The sequence below is a fragment of the Pieris brassicae genome, chromosome 1 (genome assembly GCF_905147105.1).
Source record: "Pieris brassicae chromosome 1, ilPieBrab1.1, whole genome shotgun sequence".
Lineage (NCBI taxonomy): Eukaryota > Metazoa > Arthropoda > Insecta > Lepidoptera > Pieridae > Pieris > Pieris brassicae.
The window spans coordinates 21,044,136-21,070,566 of NC_059665.1; the positions used below are offsets into that span (position 1 = coordinate 21,044,136).

General features: G+C 33.5%; 1 protein-coding gene across 2 annotated transcripts in view; it reads right to left on the bottom strand.

Moving 5' to 3' along the window:
• Nucleotides 1-6: 6 nt before the first annotated feature.
• LOC123715321 (inositol-trisphosphate 3-kinase B) overlaps nt 7-26,431 on the bottom strand; it is a 61,330-nt gene continuing 34,905 nt past the window's right edge. For both annotated transcript variants that reach the window (XM_045670296.1, XM_045670288.1), the window contains 5 exons: nt 4,118-4,297; nt 2,690-2,762; nt 2,213-2,340; nt 1,257-1,508; nt 7-826 (listed from right to left, as the gene is read on the bottom strand). In XM_045670296.1, coding sequence (XP_045526252.1) covers nt 479-826; nt 1,257-1,508; nt 2,213-2,340; nt 2,690-2,762; nt 4,118-4,297 — 981 coding nt within the window. In that variant the 3' untranslated portion in view covers nt 7-478. The remainder of the gene's footprint in view (nt 827-1,256; nt 1,509-2,212; nt 2,341-2,689; nt 2,763-4,117; nt 4,298-26,431) is intronic.

Genomic DNA, 26,431 nt, shown 5'->3' on the forward strand with positions numbered 1-26,431 from the left:
AACAAATACGTATGTGATATGTTTTAATTAGTACCTCAGTATAATTAGCCTTATGTACTCGTAAATAATAAAATATCTAGTCGTTACACTAATATAGTGAACTTACTAAAAATATAAATAATACATTAAGAATTTTCTGTGAGTTTTTCAGTTATATACATTACATGAAACATTTAAAAACTCATCTGAACATATGAACATACAAGTACACTGTCGAAGTATAGAAATACAATTTTATCCAATATTTAGTAGTTTTATTTATTGTTACTGTATGAATATAATATATACCATGCAAACATTGCAGCGAACTTATAATTTTTACACCATCTCATAAGCATAACTTACATTATGAGTATTTCGGCAAACTTAAAGTAACAAATATTTACACCTCTAATGTAGAACATCGTCGTCATTACAACACATCTGGACTTCCAGAAAGAAATATTCAAGACAAATTACATTTGTAATTTTTAATGGGTCAAGTTGCTAAAGTGTCTCTCCGCACGCTTTTGTCCAAATTCAGGTCTGAGTAGGGACGATCAACGTTGCCGTTGTCGTCTTTGATCAGTGATTCAAAAATGGAAATTAAGTTATTCAGGCCGATGAGGTAACCATCCTCGTGATTTCCGACTTTCCAAGCGGAATTATGATCAATGCTGATGTCATCTGGAACAGGCACCGTTTTGGCGAAGTCAATCATCCAAATAGAGGCCCCTCTTTTGTCGTGGACAAACAGAAGCGAACTGCCGATTAACTCGTGAGTTCTGAAGAAGGGTGATTCCAGGAGGGTCGCTCGTATATCCTTCAATCTTTCCAAGTATTTAGGCTGAAATCATAGAATAAAACGTAAATTTGAAATCACAATTTAAATTCATTCTTCAAATATTTAATCCCATTAAACACATAGGAAGAGAAATAAAATTCATCTGGACTTAGGATTTCACTGTTTTGAATAATTGTGTAAATGCAAGTAGCTTCTACATGAGCCAACTAATAAAAACGAGTATTTATCTAATTATTTTTTAATTGGCTACGATAAAAGACAATTGAAATCCACTCACTTGAGACAAGACAGTAAAGTTCATTTATATTCAGAATTTAAAGAAACAAAAATAGGCTGGAAAAAGTTGGAAGAGGCCTTCTTCCGGATATGGGCCGTATCTTAGAGTATAATAAGACGCGGATAAATAAAGGTCTATTATTGTATTCTGAATAAATTAATTTGCAATACATAAATGAAAAAAGACGACACTTACCACAGCACTCCTAGAACTGCTTGTAAAGTCCTTGAACGCTTCCAAAATCTGTTCCCTCGTCTTCGTAGTTTTGAAGTCCTTAGTACTTGTGCCATCAGCTTTTTTCACACCATCTATTCTAAAGCCCAGTGTTGCTGTTGAACTGATAGTTTCCCTCCATATCATATACCTCGGTTTGGTTACCCCTTTGCTTCTATGTTCTTCATCTGTAGGCGCGGCTGGATCTATTTGGATCATCTTCTCATACATATCCTGAAATAATTTAAAACTAATTAGGTTTATTCATAATGTTTTGTCTTCCAATTATAGCACTATTAATAAAACGTACCAGCTCAATCTTTTCCTATGTAATGAAATAAATAAAGCTTTATCTATATATATATATAGATTATATATATAATCCCTATTTGTCTTGGTCACGGCATCACGAGTGAACGGCTGGACCGATTTAGCAAATTCTTATTTTTATGTTTGTTATTGTCAGAAGGTTCTTATGAAAGTATAAAATAACGAAAATTGCGCAGAACATTACAAAATTTAATTAAGCAATTCAGACTTTGTTTCTGAAATATTGTTTTAGTTAATTATACCAATTCGAAATATTCATAGTTAAGACAGGACAACGTGTGTCGGGTCCACTAGTATATAATAATAAAGATAGCATTGATGTATGATAACCCTCATAACTCTCAATATTTTGTGTTATTGCAACAATTCTCATGGTTTTTTTCTAAAGCATTCCTGTGCAGATGGACTTTTCAATGCAAATAATTTTCTAATTCAAATGTATAGTGCGCGAGGGCGCGTCTAACCAAACTAACAAATAACTTCTTCAGCTGTATAATATAAGTATAAGTTGTGATAAAAACTTATTCTTAGCCAATTGCTTTGCTCTATACATCTCTGAGCAGCTAATGATGGGTTGTAGTGGTTTAACACTAGAAAAATATACCTACTTTTCTTAACTTTGTCTTTTCTTTTGCTTTGGCTAGCTCCTCTTCTAAGTATGTCCTTACGCCAATTTTGCAGTCCATGACACAGGGACAATCAAAATCACTTAGCAAATCTTGTAGTTGTAAGTATACTGTTATATTGTGTTTAAGGAAAGTACATAATAAACCAATATTATTTAAAAGTATTTTACAACTATTTCTAGCATTTTTATAGATAATTTAATCGCCGGTTTTGCTCTAAACGAGTAGGTATATGTTTAAATAAAAATTAATTCCCGAATATACGCAAATGTATTACTTCATTTACTAAACTTGACATAATAAATTTGCGTTATAAAAGGTTTTAAGTTAGTGTCCTAATTTTAGATTAATCAAGATTTATTTTCCTTAGGAATGAATGAATGAAATGAACGCAGAATTTTCAGTATAGTTGAATATATATGTTTAAATACATTTCTTTATATATTATGAAAAGGATACGTTCTCCATCATCACATGTCACTTGACCCTTATATTCAGGTACATATGGTCTTAGAATGTCTTTCATCAGCAACTGAAATGAATCATACAAAAGGTTAAATTGAAATTTGAAACTAAAAATATATGTATATAGTATGAATTTAAAAATAGAATTGTTATCTTCGATCACTGACCTTTGAACATTGAACTCAAAATTGAACTACATTGCTTTACGTGAGGTACGAAAGTTTATTGACGTCAATCTGTGAAATATCGAAAATCCAGTTCGAAAGTCATATGATAAAACCTCTTTAAACAATAAAAATTGTTTCGTCATTTATAATAAGGTTACTATGAAACAAAAGCTGTTTTTACGATCAAACATAAAATCCTTAACTACGATTTTATTTGACTTTCTATTTGTCTCGTCACCATACCCTGGATCGTCATTTTACTACGCATATTACACGACATGTAAACTTCTTTGACAGTTAAAAATACAAGTAATTTTAAAGTCTTAATACAATTTAATTATTCCGTTTAAAGTGGGTTCCAAAATATTGAAAGTTCTATTATGTATTAAGTTTCAATAACAAACACAAACGTTATATACACAACACAAATACAGTTACTGCTGAGGTCGGGTAATCAATCAATAAATTTACCGCAAAATATGGAATTTGGTTAAACATTAAACATGAACATGGAATTAGTTAAATAGATTGACGTAATGAACTTCGCAAAACTATTCGCATCATCACGATGACATAACGCTACACATAAACATAACACGGTATCTCACGATGTAGTAGCAATTATTTAAATTACACTAATGGTACTACAATTATTTTTATATAACTATTGTACAGTTGGTAATTTTGCCCTTGTACTTTTGTTGTTTCGAAAAAGGCAAAGACAAAAATACATGAACAAAAAATGGCTAAAACCTTAATTTTATGAAAAAGCATGGCCGATAACTTTCACTTTTAATTATTATTTTTTAAATATGGTATTAACCATTGAACTTTTAGACCTTACGGTAAATATGAATAATTGTCAACTGCAGACCGATTTTCCCAAAGCTTACGCAATCGCATTGAAACAAGGCAATATAAAAGAGGGTGTGTCTTCGCTTTCATAACGTCATTAGTTTAATATAATTTTACTGACGTGCATCTTGTGACTTCATGGCAATTTAATTATCACCGATGATTCATATAGTCACCATTCATACATTCTTACTAGCTGGGATTATTCAAACGAAGAACGTCAAAAATATCTTTTTCCTCTTTAAGATTACTACAGCTACTTCTTATATACGTACGTACGTATGATCATCAAGTAAAAGTAACCAAACAACTGTGTGTTATAATTAAAAATCTATTCGTAATTAGTCTAAATTGATCATTAACTAATGTAATCTATCTCTTTTCATCACATATTTCTCACCTTAAAGCATCGTTCTTCTTGTGGGCTGAGTTTCTTAAGTATCGTGCCTTGATCAGGGCCCGCCTTGAAGTTTCCCTGATGTCCAGCTAATTGTATCCAAGGATACCGTTGCTTCTTGTACGTTTGAAAGAACGGAGTCCATTGCACTATGTTGCGAAGCTTACGCCATCTCTCGGATTGCTGGAAAACATATCCTCTGTTAATATTTCCCATATATATGAGTTGTTTATTATTTATGGTTTTAATATTTTTCAATTTTAGGTTTATTATAGTCTGTGTATAATTCGATTATTTTATCCTCATTAACCATACATTTACTGCGCACATCAAGATTGTTCAAAACATTTTGATATTTGCAGAAGTTTATAGTTTTTTTTTTAATAAAACTTAAAATAATGTAGTATACTAGCTGACCCGGCAAACGTCGTTTATGTATAATTATTTATAGGATTTTTTTTATGTCAATAAAAATAACTATCAACTATAATAAAAAAATAGGGGTTGATCGTAGAGGGGTGAAAATTAAGGGTTGTATGTATTTTTGTATGTTGTATCATAAAAAATAACACAAAAAAAAATTCAAAAAATTAATAAATGCAATTTAGAGTAGACTCCCATTATGACTTAGGGATTTGAAATATATATAGTAGCCGATTCGCAGACTTACTGAATATGCATAAAAAAATCATTAGAATCGGTCGAGCCGTTTCGGTGGAGTATACTCCTCCCATAGGAACGAACATTGTGACTCGAGAATTTTATATATAAATAGATATACAATTATATGTAGTAACTACATTTAATTGTGAGTAATGGTAAGTAATACTCATAAACAATTTAATTAACAAGCGAATTGTAGTAATGATAAATAGTTGTCACCATCATTGGAATGCATTCTACAAAGTCAAAGACACCTTACGTGTTAGAAAAACTCGCAAAAACAAATGACGTAAATAGCACGACAAGGTTAATACATATGTAATTGGAAAAATACTAAAATAAAAAAAATCACAATTAAATTTCATTTCGTTTGACATGAACACTGCAACATTAGCGCTTAATATAAATGAACTCACTTAAAATAAATGTTTGGAATGACAGTTAATGGTTTTAATGGAATCGAATTTTGTTCGTTTTTTAAAACCTTAAGAGAAGTGTATATAAACATAATGATTATGTTAGATAAATAACCAACCTTAGAATGCAGAACATAAGCACAATAGACCACATCCATAAATTCCGAGATATTAACACAAATATTTCCCGCCAACATGTTAACTATCACTGAGCACTGCCTGTCAAGTATCAAGTATGGTCTAGAGCCCGTCGCACCATCAAGTGTAACGTGAAACCGCAACCTCGCTAATATAAATGGATAAAATTAAGTCAGTATGGCGCTATGACGTCACGTTTTGCGAACACTGGAATTTACACGTATTTGAATTTCGATCGTCAGTTGTTTTTGGGAATATTACTAAATACTTGGGTTTATTTTGATATGTCGTCATATTACAAATATAACTGTAGTTCAATTTAATTAGGCCGCAGCTTAATTTATTGATCTATAATAATTATTGATTTAAACGTTTACGTTTTCACAGTACGCGTGGCCGGAGCACACTGACAAGTTACAGTGGGGCTTACCTTCATTAATAATAAATTTTATTGATATAAAAGAGGGTATTGGCATTTTTAGTATATTAAGGAACTAAAACACATTATCATGATTTTTATAACAGTTAAAGCATGATTTGGTGTTCTTCTCATTTACTTCGAATCTTTTTAATGAAATAATTATAATGCAGCGGTACTACCGAAAAAACAGTATCTTTCACGCCAATAGTTTTCTTTTTCATATAAAGTATTCATTGCGCTTATAGAGTATCCTTTTGTGATGGTGCACAGCCAGGCTTTGAACTCACAACCTCTGCGTTATGAAGCTCGCGCTTAACCAGCTAAAAATATGAATTATTCGATGTCTTAATGTATAAATGTAACTTTAACTTTTATTTTATAATTAATGTGTATCCACTTGTGGAAACATATAGGCCAAGTTGATACACATAATTTATGAAATTAAAGTTATAGTTACATAATATACATTCAGACATAAATAAATCATATTTTTAGCTGGTTAAGCGCGAGCTTCTTTACACTGAGGTCGTGAGTTCAAAGTCTGGCTGTGCACTATCAGAAAAGGATACTCTTTCTATAGATTCTAGTTTCTTAGGTAGTGCCGCTGGATTCAAACCTGGCGTCATAGTTGTTGAAAACGCAAAGAGAGCCGGCAAGACTTGGAGTGAGGTGAAATACGAGGTTCAAGGCCCAATGCGATAGAGACTCACTGTGGAGGCCCTCTGCCCGATATAGGTGTTATAGGACATCAATGTGTATTGTGTATATACTTTGTAATTACTTTTCAATATTGAATTGAACCAGTGACCTAAATATTAACTAGTTTTATTTAGTCCGTTGACATTGCTCCCTGAACTTGGTTCAATAAATCTTATTCCAATCAATTTAATCTTGTTACCGAGATTGACATCACGTGAATGATGAATGATTTAGAAAAAGATATATTTTTTTCTTTCTAATACACAACCATTACATGTTAGTATATCTGTGCGATGTAATTTGTTAGGTGTATTTTTCTAAGTTATTTTGTTCTTTAAGTTGTCATTTTATTAAAATCGTATAATATACTGCGTATTGAAATAAATTGAGATTTAAGTTTATAGTTTTTTGTTTGCCGTTGGTGGAATTTTTTTAAATACATAAAATGTTAAGTAATGCTATATAGATGTACTTTAGATCCAACAATGAACCGAGGTATAAGATAAATGTCTGCACGATTATACTGCCATGACATATTTATAAAATAAGTAAAAGAAGAAATAATAAAGTATGAAATAATGTAATGAAATAATACAGTCAAAACCGGTTATATTGAAAATCAAAGGTCCCGATTGAATTCTATTTGAACCTTATAAAAAACACCGCTTTTTACGTACAACATATCTCTTTAAGCGACTGCATTTAAGTGATATTTTCGGAGAATTATATATGTTAGAACGACCAGCCGTATTGTAAAAATTTGAATAGGTGAGGGCAGTAGCCCCTTTCAAAATCTGGCACACTAAAGTCATTAAAGAAAATCGACTCGAGTTTAGGGTCTATTGTATTTCTCAGAAAGCAAATAGGTACACGTGTATGCCGTATAATCGAAGCCCAAAGCCCGCTTTCTCATTTGTCTTCAAAGAGTTTGTTACTTATCGGAACACAAAAACATATAGTTGTGTTATTCATGATACTTTTGAACAAGTCGCAAATAAAAATACAATAAATTAGTATAGAAAAAAAGCTTATAGCTATTAGCTATAAGAATATTGAGTATCACACTCGAGAATTTCAACCATTTGGTGGTTTGAATATCAAAGACATAATGTGCCAATAAATGAACAAATTCTTCAACAAAAAGCAAACTATTTTGCTCAGCGTTTTGGTGAATATTTCGTATGCTCTAAACGTTTTCGGGGTAGGCACCGTATCGTCGGCGAGAAATGAGTGGTGAAGCTTCCAGTATTGATAGTGTAAATCTTTCACCAAAAACTGCTTTAGACCTGCAGGTTTCAAACACGTCTTGACAATGAAATAAATTTAAATTTAGAATTTTTTGTTTACCGTTGCTGATTTTTTTAAATAAATACAATTTTAAGTAATGCTATATAAATATACTTTAAATCCAACAATTAATCGGAGTATAAGATAAATGTGTGCGTGATTATACTACCATGACAAATTTATAAAATAAAAGAAGAAAAAACAAAGGATACATACGCGCTCGTCGATAAGCAGCGCCGTTGTCTACTCCCAACAGCAATAGTGATACCGATACCAACGCTTTTGTATGCCATTTTAATATCCGTCGACATTCGGATCGTACGCATCTTAACACGAGAATCTCTAACTTGTATTCGTCTTCAGAACCAGACATACAATATCCAGACCAGATATATAGACATATAAATAATTTACAAATTTATTTAAAACCTACAAATACGTTTCACACATTTGCTTCGTAGTTTAAAATCGTAAATCAGTCAGAAAAAGTAAGAAATCTACGCATCTAATACTAATATATAAGATATTATCTTAATGTGTTTTCTATGTAAAAATTTGCCCTAGCTAATCGCGACCGCAGCTTACATCCAACCATTTATGGTGACTCAATTCATTAGTAACCGGTTATAACCATCATATTTGTTTCTTGAGTCGAAAATAGCCTTTAAATTAACGAAAGTGTTTAGTTTTTCATTTAAATCAATACTTCAGGTTTCGCTTTTAGCTAAAACACTTAGTAATAGTTGTTAGAGTTGCACACTTTTCACACGTGTCAAAAATATCATTTATTTTTGTGTAAATACGTAAACGTCAATTAATAATATTCCTCTTACTGGTTCTTAAACCAAGAACATACGAACGAAAACATCTGCAGCAACAATTACACTGTTGTTATGACGTTGTATGGAGTACAAACACAGTTGACAGTAGATTGAAATGCAAATTTTATGTTACAGGAGGCAAACGGGCAGGCTTAACTGATTTTAAGTGATACCGCCACCCGTACACTTACACTACCAGAAGGCTCGCAAGTGCGCTGCCGGCTTTTAAAGAATTGGTACGCCTCTTGATTGGCCCTAAGTCGTATTGGTTCAGAAATACATCAGGGGGCTGCTGGTTCCATATAATGGTGGTGCGCGGAAAAAATTGCTCGAGAAACGCTCAGTTGTGGAACGGCGGACGACGTGACACGGATGGTAGGTATTTTGTATTCTGCCTTGACATCCGATGATGAAACTCAGCTGCATGTATTAGTTCGAACAACTTCTATGAACACTCTCCATACATCTCGCGAGACGCGTAAGACGAATGATTTTATTTAGTCTCATTTTAGTAAGACAATTTTAGATATGCAAAAAGTGTCCCTTAATAGCATGACAGTAAAAAACCAATAACACCTTTCTTCACATGACTCGGAATGAATTCAATTAAGAAATAAAAAACAAAACTATGTCCTATCAGCAAAAGCAAGCTTTTTTTTAATATAACTTTTTAAACAGTCATGCCAATGTAGAATTTGCCTTGCTTTTATAGCGTATTATTTAATTTATTACAATATATAGTTATGTTATATATATGTAATTTATGAGTAGAGATACCGTACGGCCGTAGTGCCTGCTTGTTGCACCACGATGTTTTCAAAAAATATGCCTTTGCTATTAAACTTTTTAATTACCTTCCTAGAAGTTATAGATCATTACCGTGTAATTCTTTTAGGTGAAAGATGATTACCAGTCTAGGTGCCTTTACAGCGTAGGATAATATTTAGACTATAAGCTTGACAACAATTATAAAAAATCTTAACTTATTATTATAAAAGTAAACTGGTGCTAATTCAATATTTACATTAATTACACAGGAGCCTTTAAGCGAGAGCACACTTGATGCATATGCTACAATGTCAAAACTTTTGCCCCCTCTGACTTCAAAGTTGAGGTTTTGTACTCCAAATTTGCGACGCTCCAAATTACGGACTACCGGCCCTGTTACCATTAACTAATGATATATATATATTTTAACTACTATCATTATCAAAGTTTCAAATGTTAATCGTAATGAGGGTAATTAAAAAACAATGTTCGTGCTTAATAATTATATTAATTACTTGTGCGTCATCTTGACGTAGTTAACTGTACTTTCATTGGTTACGTAGATGGCGCCAGCAGATCTCAAATATAATAATCTATCTATCTAATAAATAAATATATAATAATCTATTGTGTACTTTTATTGGCAAATTCCGGATTTGGAGAAAACGGCTTACTTATAAATTTTTATTATTATTTCTTGCGTATTTTTGCTTGATATCCGATACTTGCGGTGCGGTACCTTATTTTACCAAATATTTTGTTTAAGAAATTACGTATTATACATATTTATATTCGAAGGCGTTTTTCTATGTAGCGTTACAGTACCAATGGAACAGCAATTTAAAATAGCTATACAAGATCTAGATACAAAAATCATAAACCTAAAAAATCTTTATAAGACTTAAGACATCTAAAGACGTATCAAAGAAACGCAAACCACAATGTAGAAAATTATATCAAGCAATTATCAGGCTTTGTATGAGGGTGTGATAGTATAAATATAATGACAATGTATTAATGAAATAGGGGGTAATAATATTGAAAGGAAATTTTTTCATGGTAATCTGTATTAAATCGTTAAATGTGTACGGAAAATGCCCGTTGCATTGACAGTCCATGGAAAATAAAGCGTTGATTGACTTCAGGTGACAAAGGTGGAATCCAGTACCGAAGCATTCCACATATTAAAGGTTTATAGAATCTACTCAGTGGCGAAGGTTAGATTATCAGAACAGAACATCCAACTTTCATAACATTCTGACTTTGAAATCTGTGGCTTCTTAGAAAAGATTTTTTATTTTAGAATAGTATTTCTTACTATGGTGAGACACGTGATGTAACTAACGTTGACGAGGCTGTGTTGATTCATTATATCCGAATTCGTAATATTTAGAAATAACCAAAGTGAACATTTTTTCTAGAAAACCAGAATTATTTGATTTAAGAAAATCATAATAGATTATGTAAAATTAAATAAATGACGGAAATCAGAAATTTTACTGAAGATTTTCGGCCTATCACTAAGTCACGCTGGCAGCGTCAAAGGTCCACAGGTGCCAGGGACCAAACTTTTTAAATTTGATTTAATGTTCTATAATTAATTATAAATAATTATATATTTTGATTATTATTCCACTATGTAGGTTAAGAATACTGTAAATAACATATTATAAATATACGAAGATAACACTTATTTTGTATTGAAACTGGAAAGACGTCATACAAAAGTCAACCGTTCATATAAAAGCATACATTGTTTATATGTCGTGATAACGTTTACGCACAAAAAGTCATTAAAAATTTTAACATTTTGCCATTCACGTGGTTTTCACGTACTTGCTTAGTTAATCAATACAATACTGTAACAAACTTGTGTGACTCAGCCCTGAGGTCGTAGGTTCTATCCCCTGCTGAGACCTAAAAAGGTTGTAACGCCACTGATTTTCTTCATATACACTTGAAATTTATTAATTGATAAATCGAATCGAATAAAATAAATATTCTGAGAATATAAATGATTGCGCTCAATGTGTAGATTTTTTATAACTGTTGTCTGCAATGAGTCAAGGAACATAATTGAAATTAATGGTCATTGCCAAGTATCTGACCGCAAACACTTCTAGAATTCTCTGAAGAGAATTAATTTAATTGGTACTAAAAGTAGGAACTTTTAGTGAGGTGTTGTAAAATAAGAATCAGCAAAACCCCCATTTTTGTCTAATACAATTTTTAATTGCTTTATAAATGGAAACCAGATCACCATGGCCATGGATCACGGCCATGTCTTTAAACTTATTAGTGCAACGGTCTTGAGACCATAGAACCTTCTCGAATCCATAATTTTTCTAACCGACCCTTCATTTCGCGAATCAGCTTTAAGTGCCAAGACTCAGAGGCACTCCGGTTCCCACTTGCGATCCCTGGGCGACGGTATCATATTTTTATAGTTTAAATGGGTATTATATTTTATATATAATAATAATTTTTCCATAAGTCAATTGTAGAGTTATTGAAATCGGCATGTCTTAATTCGTTTAGAATATCTAAGACAACCGTCCCTTATGTTTCTTATATTTCTTCTCTTTTATGTACAAATATGCTCCGATACTCCCGTTAACGCAACAGTCGCGCGCGACCATACGCGCAGGAGCAGTGTCTCGATATGGGCGTGCTTTTTATGTACGGCAGTACCAATACAGTTTTCATTATACTTGCGCATACGCATGTACGGTGAAGTAACTCATCCTGTGGAAACCGGCAAGCCAAAAGTCGACGGTTTGTGTCAGGCACAGATGGCTTTGCTTATTAAGAAAAGCCTACCACACACAAAAAGTCTTAATAAAGTAAAGATAAATTGTCCATGATGAGATTTTAGAATCCATTTACAATGCAATGCAATTTTAACCCTAAGATAAATCGAAGCCTTTAATTCTGTCCATGACGTGAATTGAAATTAAAATATCGAAGGTTAACTTAAACGATTTTCAATACTTCCCCCGGAATTTCCTCTACGAATTGCACCTTGCTTTTTAGCGATAAAAAATATCTAATATTTCCTTACCAGGAAAGTGTCTACTTAGTTCTTGTTATAGTATTAGACGTATGCTTTAAATGCATTTTTAAAATAACACCAGCACTTGCTACTCTGCAAATTTCAATAGCGTTATCGACATCAGCAATATAAATAAAATAATCGTATCGCTATCGCTATAGAACGTTACCTGTAAATACCGGCAAACTTCTTGAACAAATGTCCTTGCCTGCGCAGAAGCGATTTTTAGGTACTGGGAGGGGATGGAAGAGGTGGCGGTGGTGCGTGGCGGTGGGAGAGTGATGTGTCGATCGCGTGAGTGGTAAATCAGTTGACGTATGTGTCCCGCGCTGTGTACGATGCGCAAACTTCCCCCCCACTCCCTTGTTTAATGCTCAAGAAGTTTGCCGGTATCTGTACCAGCGCTGATGTATCATTAATTGTGTAAAAAGTTATTATACTATATTCACAATTATCTTGAGTCAGTCAATTGTCAATTTAATTTTACTATACCGGGACGACACTGGACACAATCCCGCACTGTGTCTAAAAAATAAATAAATTATAAAATGAAGCAAGTGCAAAGATTGCCTTATTATTTACTATTACTTTATTGCAATTCAAATCAAGCATTGGTCAAGTGGTTTAAGCGTGCCACCCGAGGTCGTAGTTTCGATCTCTGGCTGGGGGCACCAATAGACTTACTTTCTATGTGCGCATTTAACATTCGATCGCACGGTGAAGGAAAACATCGTGAGGAAACACGATTGCATTTGACACAAAAAGTGGAGGGCGCGTGTTAGGCACAGGAGGCCGATCACCTACTTGCCGATTAGATTAACAATTGATCATGAAACAGATACAAAAATCTGAGAAATATAAAAAAAGGTTATAGTGCCACTGATTTATTTAATATGTTTACATACATTCGAATATCTAACTATATGGTATATGATATATACTCAATAAAATCTCTAAATTTCTAGCGTAAACAAAGTGTTACCATCATGATTGTAATTGATTAAATACTTCATTGTGTTGACCCTACATTGTGTACGATTTTAAAAATGTGTGAATTTACAAACAGTAATAAACTATGCTTAAAAAAGTTTCCCCCGCCTGAATAACATTGCAATCTGTATGGATTTTCTAAAAAAAAATGTCAGTAGAAGACAGCATATAACTTAGCTTTTTTTATTAACATTTGTCGGTTTCAGCCAAACGTATACCCAGAAAATATAAATTGCAAAGTCACAAAATAGAAACGAATATCTTAAATAGAATCGGTTCTTATCTTTATCTCTTAGTTATTCTCTATCTCTAAGTTTAATCTCTAAGTCATTAGATTCAATATTTGATGAATTAGCTATTCAACAGGTGAAAGTTCTTTTATTACAAATGGAATATACTCTGAATTTTCGAATATCTCAATAAACAAAAACTGCTATAATATCGAAAAAATGGATAAAGATCTAAAATGCCACACAAGGGATTCGAACTGGTTCCAATCGAAGACAATTCCAGCCATCGATAGAGCCAAGAAAATCACTATAAGAGCCATGGTTAATTAAAAAAAACAATTCTGATTAGAGTAATATCTCTCCAGCATACAAAAATTCATCTTGACAATTTATATACCAGATAAAATAATTTATCAATTTACTGCGGTGCCTTATACAGAACCAGTTTAGATTGATGTACCGATATCTAGATTTTGAACATAGATAGCTTTTATCCAATTATATTTATCGACGGAAGATATAAATAATTCAAACATGTTATCCGGCTATTAAAATAAAACTTATTACTGGTAATAAAGCTAAATTTAAAGTTAATTTCTTGCTAAACGGTGTGATACTGTAGAAAATGTGGCTTATTATGTCACAATTCATAAAAGGAATATTGCAGCCAATGTTGAGATTTTGATAATACTGTCATTAGTGATTCATATGAGTGAATTTTACTTATAACAAGGCTCGCTCGTAAACATCGTTTGAGAACCTGTTAAATATTATGTTTATTACTTTTTTTTATACAGAACTGGACAGACGTAGATCCCACCTGATGTTAAGTGATATGAGAGCACGCCTGTCCAGGAGATGCCTGTTTGACCGCCGGTTAAATAAACCCATATTATACTGTCTAGGAAAACGACGATCCAATTCGTGCAGTGTGCCACCTAGATGTCAACCACGATGGGGTGAAACTACTAGATGGGTGTTGTTTGAAAGGGGATGACGGAATCGGATTGTGTAGTTCCATTGAGCATTCTTCGAATTGCAATATATATAAGCCAGCAACATTTACACTAACAAGAAATACCTTTTATTTTAATACTAGTAATCTTACAGCTAACATACACATTATAAAACGAAACACTTAGTCAATACAGAAAGCCAAAACAGATTACATAGATTAACAATATATATGTAACAGAAAACAAGTAAGTACATTTACAGACAAAATATATTTAAAAAAATTAAACTAAAGAAAACTGAAATTTAACATTTGAAACAGCAAAAAATAGTCAATATTTTAAAATTTAACATCAGACTTTTACACTTGATTTAACCAGATTTTATGAAGTTAACGCAATAACTTATCTTAGATGACCTGAAAATACTTAACTCTCGTAGTAACTTATTTTCCGGGAATTCTAACTTCGATAAGTTGGTAATTTAATTATTATTAACAAAAGAGAGTTTCAAGATTTGATACTGTTCCTTGTAAAAACATTGAACATATTTTTATTTTTGTTTATATACTTAAGCGAATCAATTTTACACGAAGTTAATATTTTTATTTTATATAGTTTATTTTCTAAAAATTTGATAACAAGATGTTTGTACACTTACCTATACTAAATTTTCTTACTATGTGAATGAATCAAATGAATTAAAATCATTGAAAAACAAAGTATCTTTGAGTCGAACCCGTTAATTTTAAACTTTAAACTAAAATTTCGCAATCATAAATTGTAAATTATTAAGTCCTTCGCTAATTTAAAACCGTAGTCAAACCCTTAATATAAAACCTCTTTCAATAGCTGGATTAGCAAATTAAGTTTATAAACATGGTAATGTCAATGCAGGTTAACAGCTCAATTTAAATAATCTTGACTACATTTTCTATATGCGATGACAGTGACATGCTAAATGTAGGCTAAATATACAATTAAGGTAAATCAGTGGATTTTATCATTTTTCTGATCAATGATATTATTAAGCAATTATTAAGCTTGAAAATGGCAACATTGAACTGTACTTTAACCCATTCCATTTTCAAAATTGTAATTTGTCTAGTTTATTCACAGAGTATTGGTACGGTTATTGTCTAAGGCCGTGTCCCCTAACGTAAGCCCCTTCTGGGCACCAATGTACTCTTAATGTAGTATGTAGTTAGCACATGCTCCAGGATAATCGTGAAGACACTGGTATGTTTTAGACCCGAATTTTTACGATAGGACCATAGGTATAATAAAAAGGGACGGGCAACTAGATTATTAATATTAAAACCAATCAAATATTATAAATGAATCTGGTGCTACAACCTTTTTAGTTCTGGGCCTCAAATTTATGTTTCATGATCACTTCTAATGGGGAAGTAGATGATCAGCCTCCTGTGCCTGCGTCAGTTTGTCTTAGGTAAGCCGGTTTCCTCACGATGTTTTCCTTCACCGTTCGAGCGAATGTTAAATGCGCACATTGAAAGAAAGTACATTGGCCGGGGGTCGAACCTACGACTATATGGATAATAGTCACAAACTTAAGCTACTAGGCAACATTGCTCAAATATAATTGCTAAATCGAGATAAAAAAACTCAATTCATTTCAAAACAAGATTCTATATTACATACGACATTGACGCACACATACTAATTACCAGAAAAAATAAAGTAAAATGATAATTAAAAAGAGACATTTAATGTGTTTATGTTGGCATATTAAAAAAATACTTTTAAATCGTTTGACGCAATAAAGGCGGAAATTAGGCCGGTCTCCATTGAAAACAACTCGTGCGCATCCAGCCGAGATCGCACAAAAAGCGAATAAAAAGTTAATTGCGCAAATATATTTAATAAAATTCTACAGTTTTTTAAATTATTTTTATCTATAGAGTAAAATTTTAAATAAGGAAATATTATATACATTTGATTTGGGCTACCCCTGGTCTATAAATGACTACATCTATGGAAAACTGTATGGATAGAATATCGCCTGTATCGTGTGTACAGTACCTTAGTCCGTGGAGATATAAATATACTACAATGTATGAACACTAAACCTAATGTGACTTTCTGATTTTTATTATCTTTCTGTAAGTCCAAAGCCCCTTCTTACAGCCCTTCACTTTTTGTGTTTAAGACATTCTGGTTTCTCTGTAATCTACGCATAACACCAAAAGTACAGATACCGGCAAACATCTTGAACAAATGTATTTGCCAGCGCAGACGCAATTTTTAGGTATCACTGGGAGGGGGGGCGGCAGGCGGTGGTGTGCAGTTGACGTTTGTGTCCCGCGCTGCGCAAACTTTCCCCCGCCCCCTTATTTAATGCTCAAGAAGTTTGCCGGTATCTGTACGAACTCAAAATGTGCCGTATACTAACCTAGCTCTTCTGTAACTAAATGAAAACGTACCCCAAGGCCCACATCAACACAATATCGAATTACTATCGCGCTAAACTTCGAACGTCATATCAAAAAAATATTCTGTATTAAAATAAATTTTATAAAATCTGCACTGTATATAGGGCAACGTTGACGTCAGCGTATTGTATTGTAAACCAAACACGTACAGCCGCTGATTGCAAAAACAAATATCACTAAGGCCGAGGCCGCAAAGACAATAAATTATAAGATTTAGTTATGTAATCAAGATGTACCTTGACTTTTAACCGGGAATATTAAAGATGTATTTCGTAGGGATATTTATTTATTTATAAAAGATTGCCAACGCTCGGCAACGTATTAACATTGGCATAATACATTTAAAACAGAATGTGACAAGCTCTTACAGGCAAACATGACATAAACGAATATATAATACAATAAATTTGAAAAAAACTTGAATTATAAAAACTAAACGAAAATCGATTTTTAAGTGTGAAGTGAGCAGCTATTCGAGGTCCTTTGATATTATACGAATTATTATTATTTTTCTCTTTTATCATTGTATTATGGCTTGAAGGCATGGGCGAAGATCGGACGGTGAAGGAAGCTAACCTAAGCTGGCCCCCCAGTTGGAGGCCCCTTGGGTAGAGTGCCTGGCGAACCCCGAGGGCCCATCTTAAGGGCGCGTGAAGGGCTGAAGTGTTGTTAGTGGGTGGGGTCTCGCTACCCCTCTGAATAGCAGAGGGACTTAAGTGTAGACCTAGCCCCACAGTCCCAAGGATGTCGAGCTTGACGTGGGGCTGCGCAAGCGCATTTTTCACCTCATACAAAAAGAAAAAAAAGTGGTTGGAGGCCAGTAGGTCAGTCTAGGTCCGCTAAATAGACATAGTGGGGACCTGCTGCAATTCAAAGTCAAGAATTGGCGGGAGGTAGAACATGGAGCAAACCAAAGTTTGATTTTGGTTGTTCAACACCATCTTTAGTCAATCACTAGTAAAGACAAAACTTGTAGTTGGGTAATAATACTAAGATTATATTTTGTAAAATTATGTTCACCATAAGTATAGAAGCGTACACAAAATGATCTTCGCACATTTGAAGCCAATATGTGTCGATTAGTTTTTACCACACTCATAAATTGTAAAACATCCTAGTTTTCGATAATATCCACTTATGTAAAGTGTCACTTAGATTTACGAACTCTTCATAAGTCAAGTTAGTTTTTTGTTAATCCAGCGTCACAACCCCACTACCCCTAATGTTATCTTAGTTATAAGCTCATGTTTTAAACAATTAAAGCCCTCTCCGCGGGTCCCGACGACACCAGGGCAGCAAACGCGGCTTCGACCGCTGGTCGCCTCGCTGGGCCTCCCCCGGGTCAACCGGGGGTCTCACCCGGCGGTGCTTGACCGCGAGCCGCGCAAGCTGCCCGATACCATCACTAATCATCACGACACCAGGGCCAAGTCGAGACTACTCCTTGGCCCCCTCCTCATCATCATCACCACCGGACTTGACACTCCGGACACGACCCCATCGGCTGCGCGCAGCGGGTAGAGACTGAGTCTCCCCGCGCGCCTGCAGCCCTCACCAAGGGCTATATGCCCGCCCCCGTACCGTCCTGTATCAGCAGGGCGCGAACACAGACACCACCTGAAGGGGGCATGCGCCCCGAACAGGACAAAACACCCCCCTCGCGAGGGAGGGTGCAGCAATGACTACGAGAAAAATTAAAGCCAGTTGTTACCCAGCATCAAACAAAGTGTTTCATTTATAAATATAATGTGTTTATATCGTCGAACGTCCATACAAATTTTTTAAAGATTACTTAAAGTTATATTTTCGCGCTCCACATGCGACATTACTGACTCCCTATAACCAGGATTACTAAAAAGCATGAAATGACTTTATTTATATGCATTGAAATACTTTAAATGTGTATTCTAAGCCAAATATATTAAATAAATAAATGAATAGCGCTACAACCTTTTTAGGTCTGGGCCTCAGATTTCTGTATCTGTGTCCATCTAATAGGCAAGTATCCTAGCGTAACACGCCGTCATTTTTTGTGTCTAAGGCAAGCGAGCGATTTTAAATACACACATACGAACTTAGAGATTAGAGCCTCACGCTAAAGACACAGGGCAACAATGCTGGACTGAAAATATATTAATATAACTGATGAAATAAAACATTTTGTTCTATATTATTTCAATGACCTAACCAGACTCATATATTATTTTACTACAGTGAGTAAATTCGGAGCATATTTCGTAATAACTTCATATGGGACGCTCTTATCGCGTCTAGACGATCCATAACCTCATTCAACAAATCGCACAATTAATGAAAATCATATCAGACAATACGGTATCCAAATTACATACGAACTAGAGAACTCGAATATCAAATTACCACAATAATTTATCTTAATATTAAATTACGCGTCTCGTTTTTTGTCCGCTTTGGACTCCCTAAACTATTTAACCAATTTCAATCAAATTTGCACACCGTGCGCAGTTTGATCTAACTTAAAAGATAGGGTAGCTTACATATTTACATATAATACTACTGTACTTTTTTTTGTTTTTTTTTTTTAATAAAATAGGGGGCAAACGGGCAGGAGGCTCATCTGATGTTAAGTGATACCGCCGCCCATGGACACTCTCAATGCCAGAGGGCTCGCGAGTGCGTTGCCGGCCTTTTAAGGATTTGTACGCTCTTTTCTTGAAGGACCCTAAGTCGAACTGGTTCGGAAATACTTCAGTGGGCAGCTGGTTCCACATAGCGGTGGTGCGCGGCAAAAATTGCCTTGAAAAACGCTCAGTCCTGGAACGGCGGACGTCGAGGTGATACGGGTGGAATTTTGTATTCTGCCTCGACGTCCGATGATGAAGCTCAGCTGCAGGTATTAATCCGAAAGTGTAAGTCACTGACCGATTTGAATGTTTTTTTGTATGCGCTTTTGTGGAGCCCTTTATATTATCAAATCAGCCCGGCAGATGACGCTGCAGCTTCATACATTGCTTAGTATCATAATCGTTTGAAATATCGTGCAGGATGTCCGCTAGGACCCGACAGACGTCTATATGTATACTGTATACTATATGACGTGCGTTAATAATATGGTCATATTTAACAATGTAAACGCAATTTTTCGCAAATGGTGTCACATAGGTGTGACTTTTTTATCGGCCAAAAAAATAAAGCGGAGAAAACCACTTAAGTTAATCGCTTACCACCGCCCATAGACACCAAGTTTACTAGTACTTTGCCAGCCTTTAAGGCTCACCTCTACGGCACCTATTTCATAACTGGAATCTATAGTTCTATTAAGTCGTAAATAAAATCGCCGTCTTATTTACTGAACAAAACACATTAATTATATATGAGAAGTATATATTTGTAAAATATACGATCTGTTATAATGTTAAAGAATTTCATTAAAAACGTATTTGCGTCATTAAAAAACAAAAAATGTAAGTTGTTTTTGTCTACTAATTAGTATTCATAATCATTTTAGTCATTTATCTAGAATCACTCTTAAGATTTTAATTGATATTTAATTCCATTTCAAACCAAAATATATTTTGAAGAAATAAAAATTAACAAAACATTCACACGAAATCACTGCTTCTGGAACAAGTTTGGCTGGACTCAAACTACAAACACCAATCAAAAAAGTTTTAATTCTATTAATTACCAACTACAACGAGCAACAGAAAAAATATTAAGATGTTCTCCATAGCTTAAATAGGTAGTTATACTGACGATAGACTCTTCATTAATTTACTTTCTCGACATTATATATTAAATAAATGTCTACCATTTTTTGCGGTGATGTTCAAAGGCTTCGTAAGTTGGAACATTATAAATAACAACGTTTAGAAATCGAAATAAAAACGTTTAATAGTATCGTACATTTATCTATAATAGCTATAAAATTTGTGATTACCTTAGATTATGGCCCTTAATGACAATGAGATCTTAATTATTTCGTTCATTGTGACGCGTGGCTGCTGACGTCAGCCGATCAAGTACAAAATGAGTACAAATTACAGAATGTGGTTTAGTCTGAGTGTTTATTAGAAAATAATGAGGTCGCAATTGATGACGTTCATGTAGGGCTGTCACTATGGAATAGTTTATACCAGGATATAATTAAATAATTAACTATGAGTATTGCGGGGACATTGCAATGGAATATTTGGATTGCAATTCAAATAATAAATACCACTGTACTCACAAGTTAATGTTTATTCCTCTATTATACTACCTTTAGGTAGCTTCTTATTTGTATAATTTTTTTGATTACATAAAGATATATTTGTCGCAGCCAACTAATTTAATAAGCCGTTCAATTAACAGCCTAGCCTTTTAACTAAACAGCGCCGTTAAACTGACGGCCTTAAAGATATTCAGCCGTAGTATAAACTGGCTGGCAAATGCTTAGGATATTCGTACGATTCGGTGACCATGTGACAGAAACAAAAAAGATGAAACATTTTTATTGCTGTCTTAAAAATTAAATTGCTTGAGTCAGTTAAAGCAGCAATTCACATTATTATTGTAACTATACTCTTCCTCCACTCTTCTTGCTATCTTTCATTTTGGAAAACACCACCAAAGTTGTGGTTTGCCGACGCCATATGGACAGTTTGAAGAGTTTCATTTCGAGTTTGAGAGTGGCAGAAAGTAGAACGAAATTTAAATTAACAATCCACAGGCTCGGCAAATAATGAAACGTCATCGATCCCAGCTGTTTGATCAACTGGAATATCATTCAGGCCGCTAGTTAAACGGCGCTGTTTAGTTAAGAAGCTAGGCCGTTGATTGAACGGCTAATTAAGCTAGTCGGTTGCGACATATACAAAACTGATTCATTAAGAAAATTTTATTCGAAATTTTTCTGAACGCATGTTTAGCTTGCTGATTAGCTTGAATAAAAAATCATATTGAACGCAATGATATCACGCAACATTAAGCCACGTCATGGTCGCGTGAACATCCAAGTCGAACTTCAAAAAGAGAGATTCCATGAGAGTTGTTTATTAATATGTAAAAGTCATATTTTTCAAAAACAGTAATTCTTTAGATGAAAATGAATTGATTTTAAGGGAACAGGACTACTGCTTGACGTGGTTTTAGTGGATCACCCTGTCTCTGAATAGCAGAGATTCTGATGTGTGTCGAGTCCGACATACCCCTCAACTTTTGGCGGCAACAATGCATTTCCAGCTCAAATATAAAAGTAAAAGAAGAGGAATAGAAACTCCTATTCATATAAAACATCAGTCTTCCGCTGACTTGCTCATGTGTTACTCGCGTTTATATTTCCTATAAACAAATTGATTAATTTGATGTTACGTAACCAATAACAATTAACAAGTGAATATCACGAAAGTGGATGACCCAGAGGCATGACAGGACCGTGGCAGGCAGAGATCCGTGGTGGCTGCCTACCCCTTCGAGAAATTAATAAGTTTTTAACTATGCATCAAATAAAAAATCCAATTTTAATCTGCGGTTTCGTTTTAGTAACTATATCTAAGATTATTATCAATTCTATTGAAGTTGTCGTTTCGTTTTTAAGTATTCATTGTAACAACTAGTGAGAATAAATTTATGCGCGAGCGCATGTTCTCCTTTCAGGTCCTCTCATTAGCGGTGGAGTTACCTTTTAAAAAGACCACCAGCATAGTAAAGAACAATGTATATGCGTGCCTTTTAATTTACGAGATATTTATTTAAAAAGTAATCTTGTTAAATTCGTTAACTTCGTCGAAAAGTAATAATTTTTTCGCTTGAATCGGAAGTTACGTCAAAGCAAGGCTTATTGGATATATTAAATATTCATAATAAAAAACAATCCTGCAAATTATATCATTATTGTTTGTGTATTTGAAGTGATCAACATTTATCGAAATATATAAAATATTTGGGATTTTTCTTTAATAAGTCTTATAAGACATATGAGAGTACATTATGTAAAAATAAATCAATATAAAAATGGCATCAAAATATCAGACGTCTTTCAGAAAGGAAATTCACGCAAATTAATTACCCCGTATCTATAATAATATTTTTTCAAGCATTATATGACATAATATGCAGATAAAAATATACTCCAATTAAACATTTAAAAATTTCTCTCAAGTTCATATAACAAGAAACCATTTTGCCCGAAGCCTATAATTAATAAGTGCTTGCGTTTTTGACCTTAATGAATTCATGTAAATAAGGTTAATTTATGTAATGTCATAAATTTAAATAAATATGACGTGAGAAAACATAAATTTAATTAGTTTATACATTTATCGTAATTAGCACCTTAAATCACGAAAGAACTGGTTTTTTCTTAATATACGTAGTAGGGTACATATATACAGATTGCCATAGCTTCACAGATTAGTAAAAACTTATAACTTTAATCATACCGTAAACTAAAGAAACCAGACTGCTAAGTTTAACAACAATGTTTCTGAATACGTTTTTGTACACTTATCTGAATGTAACGATAAGCTCTAGCTGTGACTCCCGTATGTCAAATATATTGGATTTTGCGAAAGTCAGAGAGCTGTTATTAATTCAACTACCTTAATGGTAACCAGGAATATTTTTTTAAAATGATTCATATCATCCGAAAAATATTCGCCAATAAGTGCTAAATGTATGAAGAATGAGATCGCAATGCAAGCATTGTTTTTCTGACTCATCATAAGATCTTTGAACGTTGTTGTTTCAACTTCACCAAAAAAAACTTAAGCAAATATACTATTGGGGTTCAAGTCCACAGGGAATATTTTAACATTTTATTTGGGACCTGGTTAGTACCCCAGAGCTGGTATAAGTACTCGTATATAACAATGCAGCCATTGTTAAAGGTACACTGCCACAGGGACCAAACTCTTTTTTTATATTTATTAATTTTTAATTATTATTGATATTACTATGTAGATAAAAGAATAAAAGTATTTGAAGTACTAAGCTAAAATATTTGTAACGATACTAAATATAACCTTTGGCCAGAGTTAATGACGTAAATCCCAACATTGAGTATGTTAAAGTGGAATTACATTACAGTGTTAATAAAGGTCTCAGACAGAGGCAAGGGTTATCATGAAGCGTCGCCGATGTATATTTCTATAAATAATCATACAAATCCCGGATAAAAGAGGTCTAGTAATAAATAAACAATATTACATGCCGATAGGAAATACGATACTAAGAATCAAATCAAATCGAACATTGTAGAAGTCATTATTACGGTTAAAGAATGTGTTTTACTACTATAGAGTCACAATAGTAGTCGAATTTAATTGTTAAGGAAATTCAGGAAATTGAGGAATCATGACAGGCAGGTCGCAAAACAAGATATATAAAACATGTTTATGTATATATATTATTAGACTAGTACTAAAATTGTTAAAAAAACTAAAAATAAAAAATTTAATAGGCACGAAAATATAAACATATATAAAACAAAACAATTACAACGAAATGGCCCTTGGAAGTAGTAGGGGAGCACAAACACGTTTCAACTTTGAAACATTTATCGTATATGATAATAAATAGAAAATATATAGTGTATAAAAAACATAGAGTTTCCCGTAAACACTCTTAAGAAAGCAACCAAGCTTCATAACAAAATTCTATTTATTAAGCTACTAGGAATTTGCATCATAAAATCATAACTACGTATAAGGGGTCAATACTCATCTTATTCCATAAAAACCATTTACCGAGAAATCGTTGAGCCAAACCATGTGGCTTGATTGAAAAGTAGCTTCCCGCAATAACAAGTTTTTAGTACCACTACATGCTTCAAACATGAGCCTTTGGAATCAAAATTGCAGATTTTATTTATCAACTTACAGAAAGATGAAAACAGTCGACGGATTCAGGCTTTTTATCGGTAAACATTATCTGACACCATTTTATAATACCTTTGGAAAATGCTTTCCTAATTCACTGCAGCGAAGAAGATATCTAGATGGAGTCGAGAGTGACAGTCCTGCGACTGCTGTCACAATGAATATCAACCAATAAAATATTCCCGCAAATAGATCTTATGATACAGTGGTGCGATGCAGAGCAAAGAAACATTGGTTGCTTATATCATAAGCATGATACGTAACTAACTCTAGCTTATAGATTATAAAAATAATCAATGTAAAACCAGTAACAGTGAAAAGATCGTCCTGCTATGAACTTAACAACTAATTGAAGCGCTTGCAAATTTCTGATAGTTAAATTTTAGTAAACAACGCTGACATCACCTCCCATAAGGAGTAGTTGAACTAACTGCTATTATTCGTGAAGATTAAACAAAACAGGGTTTACAATGACTCTGTGGGCGTGTGTGGGTAGTCGTAAAGTGAGTCCTACGTAAAGAATGAACTAGAGTCTAATAAGAGACACAACGTCAAAATATCAAAACGGTGTTTAGAAATAGCGCAAAGTTAAAAATAAATGATCTTATTTTAAGATTGCTATTAAAAACATATACTCTGTAAATGTCCTAGTTAGGAAATATAAATAATACGTATTAATTATTGTTATACACACGGGACATCCCAAAGTTTACATCGAAACAGTTCGTTTGTTAGTTCATTTACCGTATAATTAAGTATAACCCTAACCCTGATAACCCTGATTCTCCGAATTTTGTTAGTAATTTGAAACAATTAAATTTTTGGATATTTTATGACTGGGATTATTTACTGGGAATTGCCAAGCACAATGGATCCTTATTATATTATTAGAATTAAAAGTATATGTTAAGTTATATCGGATTAACTCCTTCATAAAAAGTACAAAAAGATAATGTTGGCGAAAAGATGTTGACGAAAACGTTTAACGAATGAACTTCGTTCTGTCAATAATAAAAGCATCCTGTTATGTAAAGCAGAGAGAGAAGAAAAGAGAAAAAAAAGATTCGGAAACGAAAGTTAGCGTACGTCTTAAATGTATTGGATTCACATATGGCGGTAATAGAATACACAAGTCTCGTTTCTGGATCTCATCCATAGATTCTAGCCATTTTTAACTCTGAAATGAAATCATCTTGAAATAATTATTATTCTTGTATAGTTTTTTTTTATATTAGGTACATTGTTTCGATACCTACTAATATAGTTCATTGATCTTCAAATACTACGTCAATATTTTAATACAGAGAATGTAAACGTTTATGATTATGGATAAGAAATATTTACCAGACATGACAGAACCACGTGGTCACGTGGTTCTTAATATATCGGTCGTCGAGGTCGCGTAACGCAATTTAATTAATTCATATATTCATGTTGACACGGTGCACACATAATTGCAAACGAACCTTTTCAATGTCACTATGTTTTATTACATCTTGGAACTTTCACCGAGAAAGTTAAACTTTCAATAATTCAAAAGTCGATCAATTTTTCACGATGTAATTATTACATGAAATGAGAAAGTGTG